Source organism: Sceloporus undulatus, chromosome 3 (assembly GCF_019175285.1).
Source record: "Sceloporus undulatus isolate JIND9_A2432 ecotype Alabama chromosome 3, SceUnd_v1.1, whole genome shotgun sequence".
Taxonomy (NCBI): domain Eukaryota; kingdom Metazoa; phylum Chordata; class Lepidosauria; order Squamata; family Phrynosomatidae; genus Sceloporus; species Sceloporus undulatus.
The window spans coordinates 155432872-155445634 of record NC_056524.1 but is presented as its reverse complement, the minus strand read 5'-3'; the positions used below and the strand labels follow the sequence as shown (position 1 = coordinate 155445634).

The 12763-nt window shown below is 39.3% G+C and overlaps 2 protein-coding genes across 2 annotated transcripts in view; both read right to left on the bottom strand.

Annotated features, from left to right (window-relative positions):
- Nucleotides 1-2376, bottom strand: part of LOC121925876 (heparan-alpha-glucosaminide N-acetyltransferase-like) — a 176695-nt gene extending 174319 nt beyond the window's left edge. Inside the window, exon 1 of the mRNA XM_042458448.1 lies at nt 2087-2376. Coding sequence (XP_042314382.1) covers nt 2087-2149 — 63 coding nt within the window. The 5' untranslated portion in view covers nt 2150-2376. The remainder of the gene's footprint in view (nt 1-2086) is intronic.
- A 5875-nt stretch (nt 2377-8251) lies between these two features.
- The window catches only part of BMS1 (BMS1 ribosome biogenesis factor), a 57438-nt gene continuing 52926 nt past the window's right edge, over nt 8252-12763 (bottom strand). Inside the window, 4 exon segments of the mRNA XM_042459864.1 lie at nt 8252-8848; nt 9475-9636; nt 10505-10680; nt 11801-11948. Coding sequence (XP_042315798.1) covers nt 8618-8848; nt 9475-9636; nt 10505-10680; nt 11801-11948 — 717 coding nt within the window. The 3' untranslated portion in view covers nt 8252-8617.

Sequence of the window (12763 nt, the reverse complement as noted above, 5' to 3'; positions counted from 1 at the left end):
AGTTGCAGCTGACCAGAAGCAGAATGTTTGGGATCGGTGTGTGTGTCTAAGTGTGGTGTTTGTTGGACAAAACTACAGTGGGCCCTTGTTATTCCCTGGGGTTTGTTCTTGGACACCACCCTGCCCCATCCCTGCATACCAAAGTCTGTGGATATTCAGGTCCCAATAAATACGATGGCATAGTAAAATAATGCCCCTTATATAAAATGGCAAAGTCAATTAGGAGTGTGTGCGTGTGTGTGTGTGTGTGTGTGTGTGTGTGTGTGTGTATTCAAGGATGGTTGAATCCGTGGATAAAAAATCTATGGCTATGGAATGAACTGTAAGATATTTTGCTTCATTGGGGTGGGGCTGGGATTTGGACAAAAATCATGCAAAAGTTCTTTTTAAATGTTTGGGGGTATGGCAGTGTGAGGGAGGGATTGTCCAGCCATGCCATATGCAATGCAGTCAGTGGCATCCCTGGCATTGGTGTCACCTGGCACAGGTGCCTGGAATGGGAATGTGTGGAGAGGGGATATGAGCCACATGGCCTTCCCCCCACCGCCTGTTGTCTTGCTCACCCACCCTCCAAACTGCCTGCCGCCTGCCCAGATGCTCACTCACAGCTGCTGGGAGCCAAGTGGAGGGCTGGGTGGGCAACCAGGCAGATGAGGCAGAGGAGGAGATAGAAGGCACATGTGCCGCTCCTTCTTCTCCAGTGCTTTGGCTTTCTTATCCAAGAGAGCCACAGCACCAGAGACGGGCTTGATCAGGTGTCACCCCTCCTCTGACCAGTCACCCAGTGTGGTACCCCTATTGATACCATTGAACACAGGCATTTAGTGGTTGTGATATTGCTTCTAACAGTGTCTGGCCATGCTGCCTTATGGCACTGAGAAACAAAGCAGTCAGAAAGGTGTAGCTGGCCACAAGTGACTCGGTTGCTTCAGTCCTAACAGTCTCTAGCTAGCATTGGTCAGGCTAGGTGGGCAGATATTTTTTTGAAGAAGAAGGCTTTAGAAGCATGGGCCTGGAAAAACAGGAGCCACAAATAAGAAAAGGCAAATGGCCAGAAGAACTAGAGGATATAAGAGGTAAGTATACCAAAAAGGCAAAGTGGTAGAGCAGGTCCTAGGAATATGAGGAAGGCAAGGCTAGAGAAAAGAAAATATTGGGATGAGCTTGAAAACTGTGAGAAATAACAGGCATAGAAATATGAATATGCAAACCATGTTCTTCTTTTCCTCATACGCAAGGTCCCCCCATGGAAGCAACAGGCAATCAGACAAAATAAAATACTTGAAACTTCAAAAATACTTCAGAAAATGGAGATGGTATTTTGTCTTCATCCTCCAAGTGTAGGCTTCCAGGAAGCAGCTGATTAGCCATTGTTGGAGGTAAAGTGCTGGAGTAGCTTGGAAAACATATGTGTGTGTTTGTGTACGCTCACGAGTGTCAAGTTACCTGTCACCATTTAGTTCCCCAAAAACATTTCAGAGTTTTTTAAGGCAAGGAGTACTCAGAGGTAGTTTTGCCAGTGCCTTCTTCAGAAATATAGCCTACACAGCATCGGGTAGCCATTAACAGTCTTCCATCCAAGTACTAATCGGGATGACCCAGCTCAGCTTGCAAGATCAGACAGGATCTGGTGCCTTTTTTTGGGAAACAATTTAGAAGAAAACAAAACCAGCATGAATTCAGATATAGTCCACAAAGTAACTTTTCCAATCTCTGGACTAGATAGCCTCTTGGTCTATTATACATTTTATTTCTCAGCTCTGTAAACAGGCCTGCAATAATTTCTATCACTTCATAAACTGACATAATTTGGCTCCTTAAACACACATTTGTCGCTTCCAATTCTTGCCTTCTCCAAATTCAGGCAGTTATACACACAAAATTACAAAAAAACACGTGTTACTTCTTGAACAGAGCCAAGTTCCTTCTACTTACTTTGTAGCACTCATCAGATTCAGAGAAAACAGTAATTCTTTCAGGAAGGTAATTGCAGAAAGTCAGCAGGGCTTGGTCAAGCTTCAATTCATTGTCTAATTGCAAAAAAAGAACAATGTTTTCTAACAAGAGAGCACCTACAAGCACTTACATTTGACACAGTATCCCCGCTATTAGCCTGTTCTTTTTTCAATGGAAGCTGTAGATCCTGCATAGTGTATTGGTTATAGTGGCGACCTGGGACTTGGGAAATCCACGTTCAAGTCCTTATAGAGCCATGAAATTTGTTGGGTGATCTTTGGCCATTCTTTGTTGGAGTGACCTCACAAGTTTATTCTGATGATCAAGTAAGCAGAAGAGACGATGGAGGAAAAGAGGGATATAAACCTAATTTGTAATTAGAGTGCCAATGTAATGCAGCAGTTGAGTGTTGGAGTAGGATTCTAGGTTATCTGGGTTTGAATCCCATTCAGCCAGGGGAGCCCACTGGATGGCCTTCGGCATATTCACACTCTCTCAGCCTTAGAGGAAGGAAAGGCCAAGCTTCCTCTTAATAAATCCTGCCAAGACAAGGGCAGTATACGTCAGAGTTGAGCTGAAGGCAAATGGGAAGAACAAATCCATAGTGAAAGCGAATGGAAGAGCCAAAGGGCAAGTTCCATATGTTGCTGGGTGGCAACTCTTGTAATTGTTCACCATTATATGCTAGCAAAGGGAGTTGCAGCCCAACATCATCTGGACTTTGTATTAGGATTCTCCTTCTGGCAAAAGGGGTATCTCCAGAAATTCAATTGCTTTCCTATCTTCCACACCTAAGATAGCTGCCTAGTAAACCCAAGTGATGCCCAGCATAATATTTAGGGCAAGCCTATGAATGAGAGATCTCCAAGACACCCTGTCATCAACAGCCATGCTCAAGTCCTGCAAACTCAGGAATGTGGCTTACTGGGTTGACTGTAAAGCAGCCTTCCTCTTTTCCTACTGCCTCTCCCTTTACCCAACATTATAATGAGTCATGTCATCTCATGATACGGCCAAAGTATTTTAGCCTCAGTTTGGTCTTTCTTGCATTAATTATAGGAATACTTTTATCTGCAAAAACAACATAAGAGTCTTAAGGCACCTCAAAGTCTAATAAGCTTTCATAGAACACTGCAGATGATGAAGTTGCCTTTAATCTACATAGGTTTATGCCAGATAAATCTTATTAGTCTTTAAGGTACCACAAGATTCCTTGTGTTTCAAGGTTGTTGTTTTTTTAACCTTCCCCCTTTCATTTTGGTCTGGTGTGGGTTTTTCCTGCTGTAACAGGATAATGTCTATCTCGGAAACACCTATCTACATATCCTCTCCCTCCTGTGCTGATGTTCTCTTTTGCCCTTCTCTTTTGTTCTATTGTTTAAGTACTGTAAAACCTTCCCAGGAGGTGAGCAGATCTATGAAAGTAATCTGTAGAGGGGTGGAGTGGAAAAGTGTTTTTCAGATCTACAAGATTAGACCCATCACTGCCACTAAATCAGCATGACAATGGATCACTCCATAAGACAGGGCAGGGAGGCTTTATCTCTCCTCCTCACATTTTATTACCACACTGACTATCTCATCTGATTTTGTATGAAAAGAAGCAAGCAAACAGTTCGCGGTATTTTAGCAACTGGTCATTGTACACAATGTAAACCCTTCCCAAAGCTCATCAGAGGTTGGTTAATTTTGTGACCAGCCTTTAAGCTTTGCATTATGGAGCTGAAAAATGACAAAGTTTAACCCCAACTGTCTGAGATTTCATATCTTTTATCTTTGCACCTCTACATTAAGATTAATTTAACTCTTTCATATTCTTGAGCTGAAAGAAAAGAGGTGGAACATCCCATGTTCACAGCAAGCAACTCATTTTCCCCATTAATTTGAGCCCATGCCCTTCAATACCATTTTTAAAAAGTTCTGAAACCTGCTTGAAAATAATTCATAATCAGAAGAAAGAAAGAAAGAAAAGAAAAGAAAAAGAAAAGAAAAGAAGGGGGGGGGGGGAAAAAAAAAAAAAAAAAAAAACTAGAAAGAAAAAATCAGCAGAGCTGGTCCAAGGGTTGGAGCCTGATAGTCATTACATGCAGTTCCACACAAACTACCATATATACTCATGTGTAAGTCTAGACATTTAGGTTAAAAATTGATTCTCAAAAACTTGAGTCAACTTATCCACAGGTCTATGTAAGTAGAGTACTTTAACTCATATGGGTGCATGTGTGTGTGTGTGTGTGTATACATGCATATGTAACTATCCCCAGGTGAACAAAAAAAGATTTAATTTGCCCTGGAAGCACTGACCCATTTCTATACTCTTATTCATCCAGCTTTTAGTATGAGCACAAATGTTATGCCTGTAGGTTTTTTGGTATTGTTTCCCTTTGCTTTGTCTTTTACGTCCTTCATTACATGCCCCTAGGTTTTACCCTCAACTTATCCACAGGTCATATCAAAATCTATCATTTTGGCCTCAAAACCTGCCCTTGACTTATACATGAAGTCGACTTATAGGTATTTTGAATTCAGTGGATATAGAAACTGCTAAAACACTATGTAAAAATGTAAGTTCTTTCTAAAGAGCCTAAATTAGCTGTGGGCCAAAAAAAGTCCCAAGTAACAGTTTTGGGATAACTAATCCTACACAGTTCTAAAATGGGTTGAACCAATTTTTGTGTGATACAACTATAATGAACCCTTTGCTGTTTTGGTGGCTAATGGAGTACTAAATTGAACTTGTGAGGTCCATGCAGAAGTCCATTGAATACCCACCCCAAGGTAATTAAAGGAACACAGCTGCTCAGGTTTATTTTCAAGTGACCCAGTTAAGGGTTTGCTTCTATTTACCAAATAGCATAATTTCAACAATCTATGTGAGTTCATTAGTATAAGAAACCAGTTAATCTTAGCCTTATCCACTGAAATTATTTTCCAACAGTTATCCCAGTGACAATTTTGAATGCTAAACATGTCTAGACTGGTTAATATTTAGATGAGAAACAAACAAGGATCTCCAAGTAGGGCTAGGAAAGAATTCTGTTTAAACCCCATAAAGTTGCAACCAGTCAGTGCTGACAATATTAGGCTAGAGCTGCCATGGGCCTGATCTCAGACTAAAGCAGTTTGCAGCGTCTTGGCATGTTCCATTCTTGTTAGACACAAATTCCAGTTAGCTTTGCTTATATTCAGTGTTGAATGTCCAGTAGAGTCAGAGTATTAGACTACTTCAACCCTGATTAACCCCCCCTGCCCCCCCCACATGCACACACAACAGGCAAAGTCTGTTGAAGCAGAAGGCATCCTAAATCAAGCAACCAGAAGTAATGCTTGCATTAATCTTTATCTTGCTGTCCTTCAACCTTTCTTTTCCGCTGATGGAGAGGCAGTATGATGGAGAGGGGTTAGTGTCTTTGGGATTTGGAAGATCCAGCTTCAACTGTTCCTTGGTCATGAGCCTCACTGGGTGACTTGGGGAAAGTCATCATCACTCAACCTAACCTGCCTGACGAGGAGAATTGTTCTGAGATAATGTGGGCAAGAGAAAAGCCACACACACTGCTTTGTTGAAAGACAGCATATAAATGTAACCAATAAATGAATTCACTAATAAGTACTATCTGGCTCAGTTGCCTGCAACTACCAAGTTACCATATTCTCTGCACACCATCTTTCCTGGATCCTCTGCATTCCAGAGATGGGCACACACAAATTAAACTAGAATCAGCTGGTAGAGCTAGAGGTGACTTGCAGTAAATCAGCAAGGGATTTCAAGTCCCAAAGGCTGGACAGCAGGGAAAACAAATCTTTACCTAAATTAGGTCACAAAAATCAAGAATTCCTTTCTTCTCTTTCTATATACTGTGTAGGTTGGAGCTGCTACTACTGGTTGGCAAGTTGAATGAGAGACAGGGTTCCTGTTTGTCTAATAGTTAACCAATAGTTATTGTGGCAAAAGAAGATGTAGGGTTAAGTTATGCAACATCTTCTTCCTCAAGTCCTCGCCCACCTTTCGGGTGCTGCATCCTCCGCAACACATCTATTTATTGGCCAGAACAGGAATGGGATGGAAGATAGAGAAGTAGCTATGTGGACACACATTGAAAAATGACATCAGTGCTACGCATCAGGAATACAGTTGGCCCTCTATATACATTTCAATAAACAAATATTGATGTTGCAATTTTATATAAGAGATATCATTTCACTATGCCATTGTTTTTAATGGGACTTGATCATCCTAGGATTTTGGTATCCACGGGGGGGGGGGGGGGGGGGAGGAGGGTTTTGGAACCAAAGTCCTGCAGATATCAAGGGCTTTCTATGGAGTGGGGGATAAAATAGTAGAAAGTTGGGTGTGGAGGGAGAGGAGATGTTGAATAATTCCACAAGGCATAACTTAAGGCTGTATCATTCTTTGCCAAAATATGTTAACTATTAAACATATAGGAGCCCTGTCCTGCATTCAGTCTGGCAAATATTTCATCAATCCAATGAAAAGGCTGCATGATACAGCCTCACTATAGGGTTGCCTAATATTGGGCAAGCTGCAGCACCGACTCACCTGAAAGTGGGCTAGGCCCCACTGTTCAATACCCAGCGAGAAATACTGTGGCAAAGGAACACCCAAGATCTCCCATTGGGTAACAAAGGCTTAACTGTCTTCTTATGCTTTCACCAGAAAGCTAACTTCCCAGGCAAATCTGTTCTAATTTGTAAAATGAAAGGTATTAGATGACTGATTTGGTTGTTGTTAACTGCCTTTGTATCCATCTCGACTCATGGTGACCCTATGGATGAGACATATCCAGCCCCCCCGTCCTCTACTGATAGACCCAGCTCCTGCAAACTCCTATTTGTGGTCTCTTTAATTAAGTCCATCCATCTAGCATGTGGCCTTCCTCTCTTTCTACTTCCCTCCACCTTTCCTAACATTATTGTCATTTTCCAACAATTCATTCCTTCTCATAATGTGTCCAAAGTATGACAGTCTAGGTCTTGTCATCTTGGCTTCATTTCTGACTTGATCTGCTCTAGGACCCATTTGTTTGTCCTTTTGGCTGTCCATGGAATCCTCAGCACTCTTCTCCAGCATCACATCTCAAATAAGTTGATTTTATTCCTATTGTCTTTCTTGACTGTCCAGCTCTGGCATCCATACATGGTAATAGGGATAATATAATGTTAATTATACCAACTGTAAGCAATGTTTTGCTATGATAATAAATTTAAAATATTTCTGCATCACCTCCAGGGGACAAGGGCACTGAAACAAACAGAAACTATTAAAGCAGTGCATGATTCAAAAAATATTTTAAGAGCACATTAAATTACTCTTTAAAACCTTCTAGAAACAATCTAGTTGAAGAACAGTTAAAACAGAGCATTTTCAAATATTAAATCTTCCAAATAGCTGCCCACTGGAAGCTAAAAAAAGATATAGCCAGCCTAACGTACTTGCATAGTCAGTTCCACAGTTGGGATTCTGCTACAAAGCCCTGTTAAAATATATTTTATATATTTAAATATGCCAAGACTATCTTGCCTCTGTTGCTTAGCTGCACTGAGTTGATTCCACTCTTTACTTATCTACCAACTGCAAATGTAAAACTCCACACCACTGCTTCCAGAAACTGCACATGTTCTCTTACCTGCTCTGTTGTCTTGCACAAAACTGATTCCCATGAGGAGCAAAAAGACCCCCTTTGCTTTTATCTCCATTTTCTTCAGAAGCCTGATCTCAATAAACCTTTATGGATTTCAGCGCATACGGATCAGAGGTCATATGTGCTTAATTAACTTTGTTCTTTTTATGTAAGATAAACAAGGAACCTGGACTTTAGAAGCTGCAATTGACACATAAGGTGATCAGTCTTCTTAGCTGAGGAGCCTACGTCAAATAAAATTACAGGTTATAAGAAATAAAGGCTAGACTCTTCCACCTAAGTAATGAGCCCTAACATCATAATACAGTGCAACTCTCCTTCAACTGGTTGTTACTGATGTGGACAAGAAAATGGCATAATGGCACAAAGAAATTGAGCTGGTTGTATTATATCAGGAGTAGGTTATGTGGTGCACTCAAGTTATTTTGGAGTACAGCTACCATATATATACCCTTACTATGATTATACTGGATGTGGCTAATAGTCATGGAAGGGCACCCATGTACCATCTCTTACAAAAAGAAAGAGAAAACTTGATATATATTTCAATGTGTAAACAATAATTTATAGGTAAAATTAATTTAGTAAAGGGATGTAAGGACTGTGTAATTCACGTCAGCATTAAAACCACATACAGCTTATCAAAATATATTTGTATTCATGATGGCAAATAAAACTGATCTACCAGTAAACACAGATAAATCTAATTTGAAAATATTATGTAAAATACTTTAATGATTAATCAGATACTGTGCTATGTCCAATGCTTGAACTTGAATTCTTTAAGCATGTTGCAGTGAACACTACAAATAATAATTTACATCTGATGTCTGTTTGGAAATGTCGTATTTTCTTCCCTTCATTTCCTCTAAGGCAAGTTCACTGGAGTCCAGAAACCAATTGCAGTATTTTGTAGAGATGGGGTGTAGAGTCTTGCTTTCCAGGAAAAACCTCAGAGCAGAAAGTCTTTTCACTTCCTAAAGACTGCAAAAAGAAACTCACTTCTCTCGTTCAGCACTCCCTTTCAGACTTGACTTTTGTCTCTTCTTCTCCTTCTGTCCAATAATGCGGAAGAGTTTCTTCTTTGCTTCCTTCTGCCTCTTAAGCTTCTCTTCCTCCTCTTTCTGTTTCACTTTCAGACGTTCTTTAAGTTCCTGACGGTGTTTCAGTTTGGCTTTCTTCAGCTTGTAGCTATGTACTGTACTCAAAGCAGAGAGAAGTGCTGCAATCTGAACAAAATAAGAACAAGGTATGAGAGAGCCACAAGACAAAACTAACAAACAGCATAAGAACTGTCAAGCACAGTACAATTCAAAGGATTTAATGACTACAGACAAAAAAAGGACTTCAGTAGTAGCTGAAGCAATATATGCTGTTGGATGTTGCATCAACATATACACTAAGTTGGGCTTTGGTTATATACACAAAGGTTTACACAAAGCATGAAAAGGTTAATGCTTTTAGCGTGCAACTTCCAAAATTCTTCAACCAGAATGGCCAGGAGTTTGGGAACTGTAATCCAGAAAGTTATTTTCCCATGCTCTGATTTAAAAACACACATATAGGAACAAAAAATGAATTATTAAAGGGCCAATTTATTTGACATAACTTAATACTGAGACTAGAACATGCAGAAGCAACTGAAGTACTCCAGTGTATGACATAACATTCCAAGTAAATGGCAATCCTCCAAATCATTTTAGTTCAATTGATATTTAATAGAAATACATAATTAAAGTTGAACTACAAGGTTAGCATGCAGATATGTAATCAGTCAATGCAAGAACGAACTCTTAAACTGTTATTTTAGTTGTGTCCAAGAAAGGAATATAGCAAAACACAGAAGACAACTTACCTTCTTCTCATGAGGCTCCCTGATAACAGCTGGTCTCCACTTGTCTTTTGTGACTTTCCCTTTTCCTTCTCGCATCTTAGGTTTGCTCTTAAAAGGAAGGGCCTTCTGAAGAGCTTTGGGGATATGCAGCTTATTGAAATGTTTCTTCTCCCGCACAATTTGCTAAAAAAAGTTGAACATAAATTGAATTGCAATATTGCTTTTACTTTTCATGCAAATACTTTCTGTTCACATATGGCACTTCATATTAATAATACATTTTTGAATGAAAATGAGTGAAAATCATTTGACTTATGCCTTCTTCTGTTATGAACTACTGACATATTTGGAATTATATTATTTGCAGTCCAATGCTATCTGTAGGGCCACAGATTCCCCACCCCAGAAAAACATTTGTTTTGCAAGATGGAAGCGCTATTTGGTGTTTTCATTTATTTTATTATGGAAAATAGGAAATTAGGGAAAAGGGCTAATGGGAGAGTGTTAAATCATGAAAAGACACAAATGACGTTAGAGGAAATCTCATTGCTAATTCTAAATATGTAGCACAGTGTTTCTTCAGTTCTTTCAAATAATGTATGTGTGGGATGGGATTTATATAAAAAATTATGTCACATAAAAATTCTCTTTAAGACTCTGTGTTCTACTAGCTGCCACTTCACGATAAAATCAATACAGGTGGCCCTTCCCTTATGTGGGGGATCCGTTCCGGACACCACCGCTTAAGGGAAATACCATATAAAGTCAAGCCCCATTAGAAACAATGGGGCTTGGTCCCATGGCATGCACCCAGTATGCCATGGGACACACACCACAGGGGCACACTCCATTGTTTCTTCCAGGGCGTGAGAGAAGCCTTTCCAGTGCGGCTCCAGTGTATGCTGGAAGCCGCATAAAGCACACCCACGTATGACGCAGGCACACTGTACTTATTTTCACTCTTTCAATGCTATTGAGTACTGCTGAAATAACTATCAGTTACACATCTTCAGTAATAAAACAAGAGAGCACACACCACAGATAACCATACCTTATACAGGGAATCCTTGTTTTGTTTCAGTCTGATGCCCTTCTCATGCCTTAGCTGGCCTGTTGTCTTCATTCCTGCCCAGAAGTCTTTTTCACCCACAGGCTTTAGCAAGGAGGTCACTGGATTATAGAAGGCTGGAGTGGATACGGGATACCATGTTCGCATGAAAACAATATCTGAAAAGGGGAGAAAACAGTTAAGCAATTTCTTTTTTTAAAAAAACAGCCACTTTCCTTCATTGTTTAAATTGGTTTTAAATGAATGTGTTGGGCTGTGTAATGTTTTCAGGCTGCTGCTTTAAGTATATTGCAGGGAAGCTTTTCAGTTTTATTTTGTTATATGAATGAACTTGAGTGGGTATTGCCTAGAAATGGTACACAGAAAAACCAATGTAACATAAAAGCAGTTTTCGGAAAATAAACAACACAGAGTTGCTCAGTGATGAATCAGTATGTGAACCTCAATCTATTTGTGTGGATCTTTTGCCCATTCAACATTCTCCTCCTAGACACTGTCCATACTTGTACAGAATGAAGTGGCAGAATCCTGGAAAGCATAGCTATGGAAATTAACACCCGAGGAAGCAATGTTTTAGCTCACCAGTATACTATATTTCTATTTCAACAGAGTTTTTCACATAGGGTACATTCAATAAAGTGAACCCTCATCATATACATTGGGTCATTCAGTCAACTTATTCTGTAATAACAGGAATAGAACTTGAGACATCCAGAATTAACTCTCTGTTGCACCATTAAACTTGCAGAGTAGCCTTGGGTCAGATCCTCTCCCTAAGTCTGATCCTCTACCTCATTCAGCTGCTGTGAGGATAAAGTGGGGATGAGGAAAGACATGTATGCTGCCTTGAAGTCACTGGAGGAATGGTAGATTATAAATGTAATTTAAAAACAGGCTTTACTGTCTCAAAGTAAATCACAAATACCCCAACACTGTTTTAGCCTTATACATATCCTGTTCATTTCACTCATCTCTTCCACTCCCTGCTACCAACAATATATATATATACTGAAATCACATCATGAATCCTTTTTGAGCTCTTGAATGAGACCTAGCTTTCATCCCTGATAGAGCAATCACTAATTTCCACAAAGACATAGTTTAAAACAATAGATCTCTCTCCATGAATTGAGTCAAAATACAGCTTCTTTCTCAAAAAGCACTGTGGAATCGATCCAATAATACTGCTATATGAATGCAAACTGTCTTGGAAGACAGGTTACATGAGTCAATAATCCTATTATCTAAGTTGTACATAACTGGTAAAGGCAAACATACCACTCATTAGCAGCTTATCTTCAAATGTTGCTCTGAATGCACCCTCTGGTGTTCGCAGGGCCTTTTTAATCTGCCCTCGGATACCGCTCACAGTGCGAATGGCTGCACCTTCAAACTTTGCCACTTCCAATACAGAGTTAAACATCCCCTGCGTAGTACAAAACAAAGGCAAAGGTATTTCATTTAACATATACCTTATTAACTACTTTCTAGCTTTATTTATGAAAACCATAATACATATAATTAATTACCAATGGGTCTTAAAAATTTCTAGCACTGTAAATGTTGGCCAACATCAAAAAGAACTACTTTAGTCTTGCTGAGTTAAGGCATGGCCAGTCAAAGTTTGTCCCTATTTTAGAAGTGGCTTGTGATGCTGCAGAGAGAGCTGCTTGTTTAAAGAAACATAAATCCAAGTCTTTCTTGGCTATATAGAATTTGAACTAATTTGTGAATGCTTACTCATCAAATACTGGACAGCAGTGATGTGACTGAAAAATCATTCACTGTTCAAATTTTCTATGGAAGACTTTAAAAAAATGTTTAATAAATTTCATTAGTAAGAATGAATGGGTGCCAGTACAATTATTAGGAAAGCCTGGCATTTTTAAAGTTGTTATTAATACTTTTAGGTGATTATCCCTTGGAATACACATTTTATTTATTTGTAAACAGAGTAAACAACAAATACACAAAATAATCCAAACCAGTATTGAGTTAGGAATTCAATACAGGTCAAATACAGGTCAAATTAAAGGAAACACTGAAATTGTGATTAGTTTTTGTTTTATTTGCAACAAATACATGAGCGAGTATTTTGTTTCATTTCTTGAGCATGTGATGCTGGAAGAATTATCAGTTTAGTTTGTTTTAATGTTTTACAACAGCCCTGTAAAGAAGGCCAATACTGTATTATTATTCCCAGATTACAGGTGGTTTAACATATGGTACTACAGAATAATA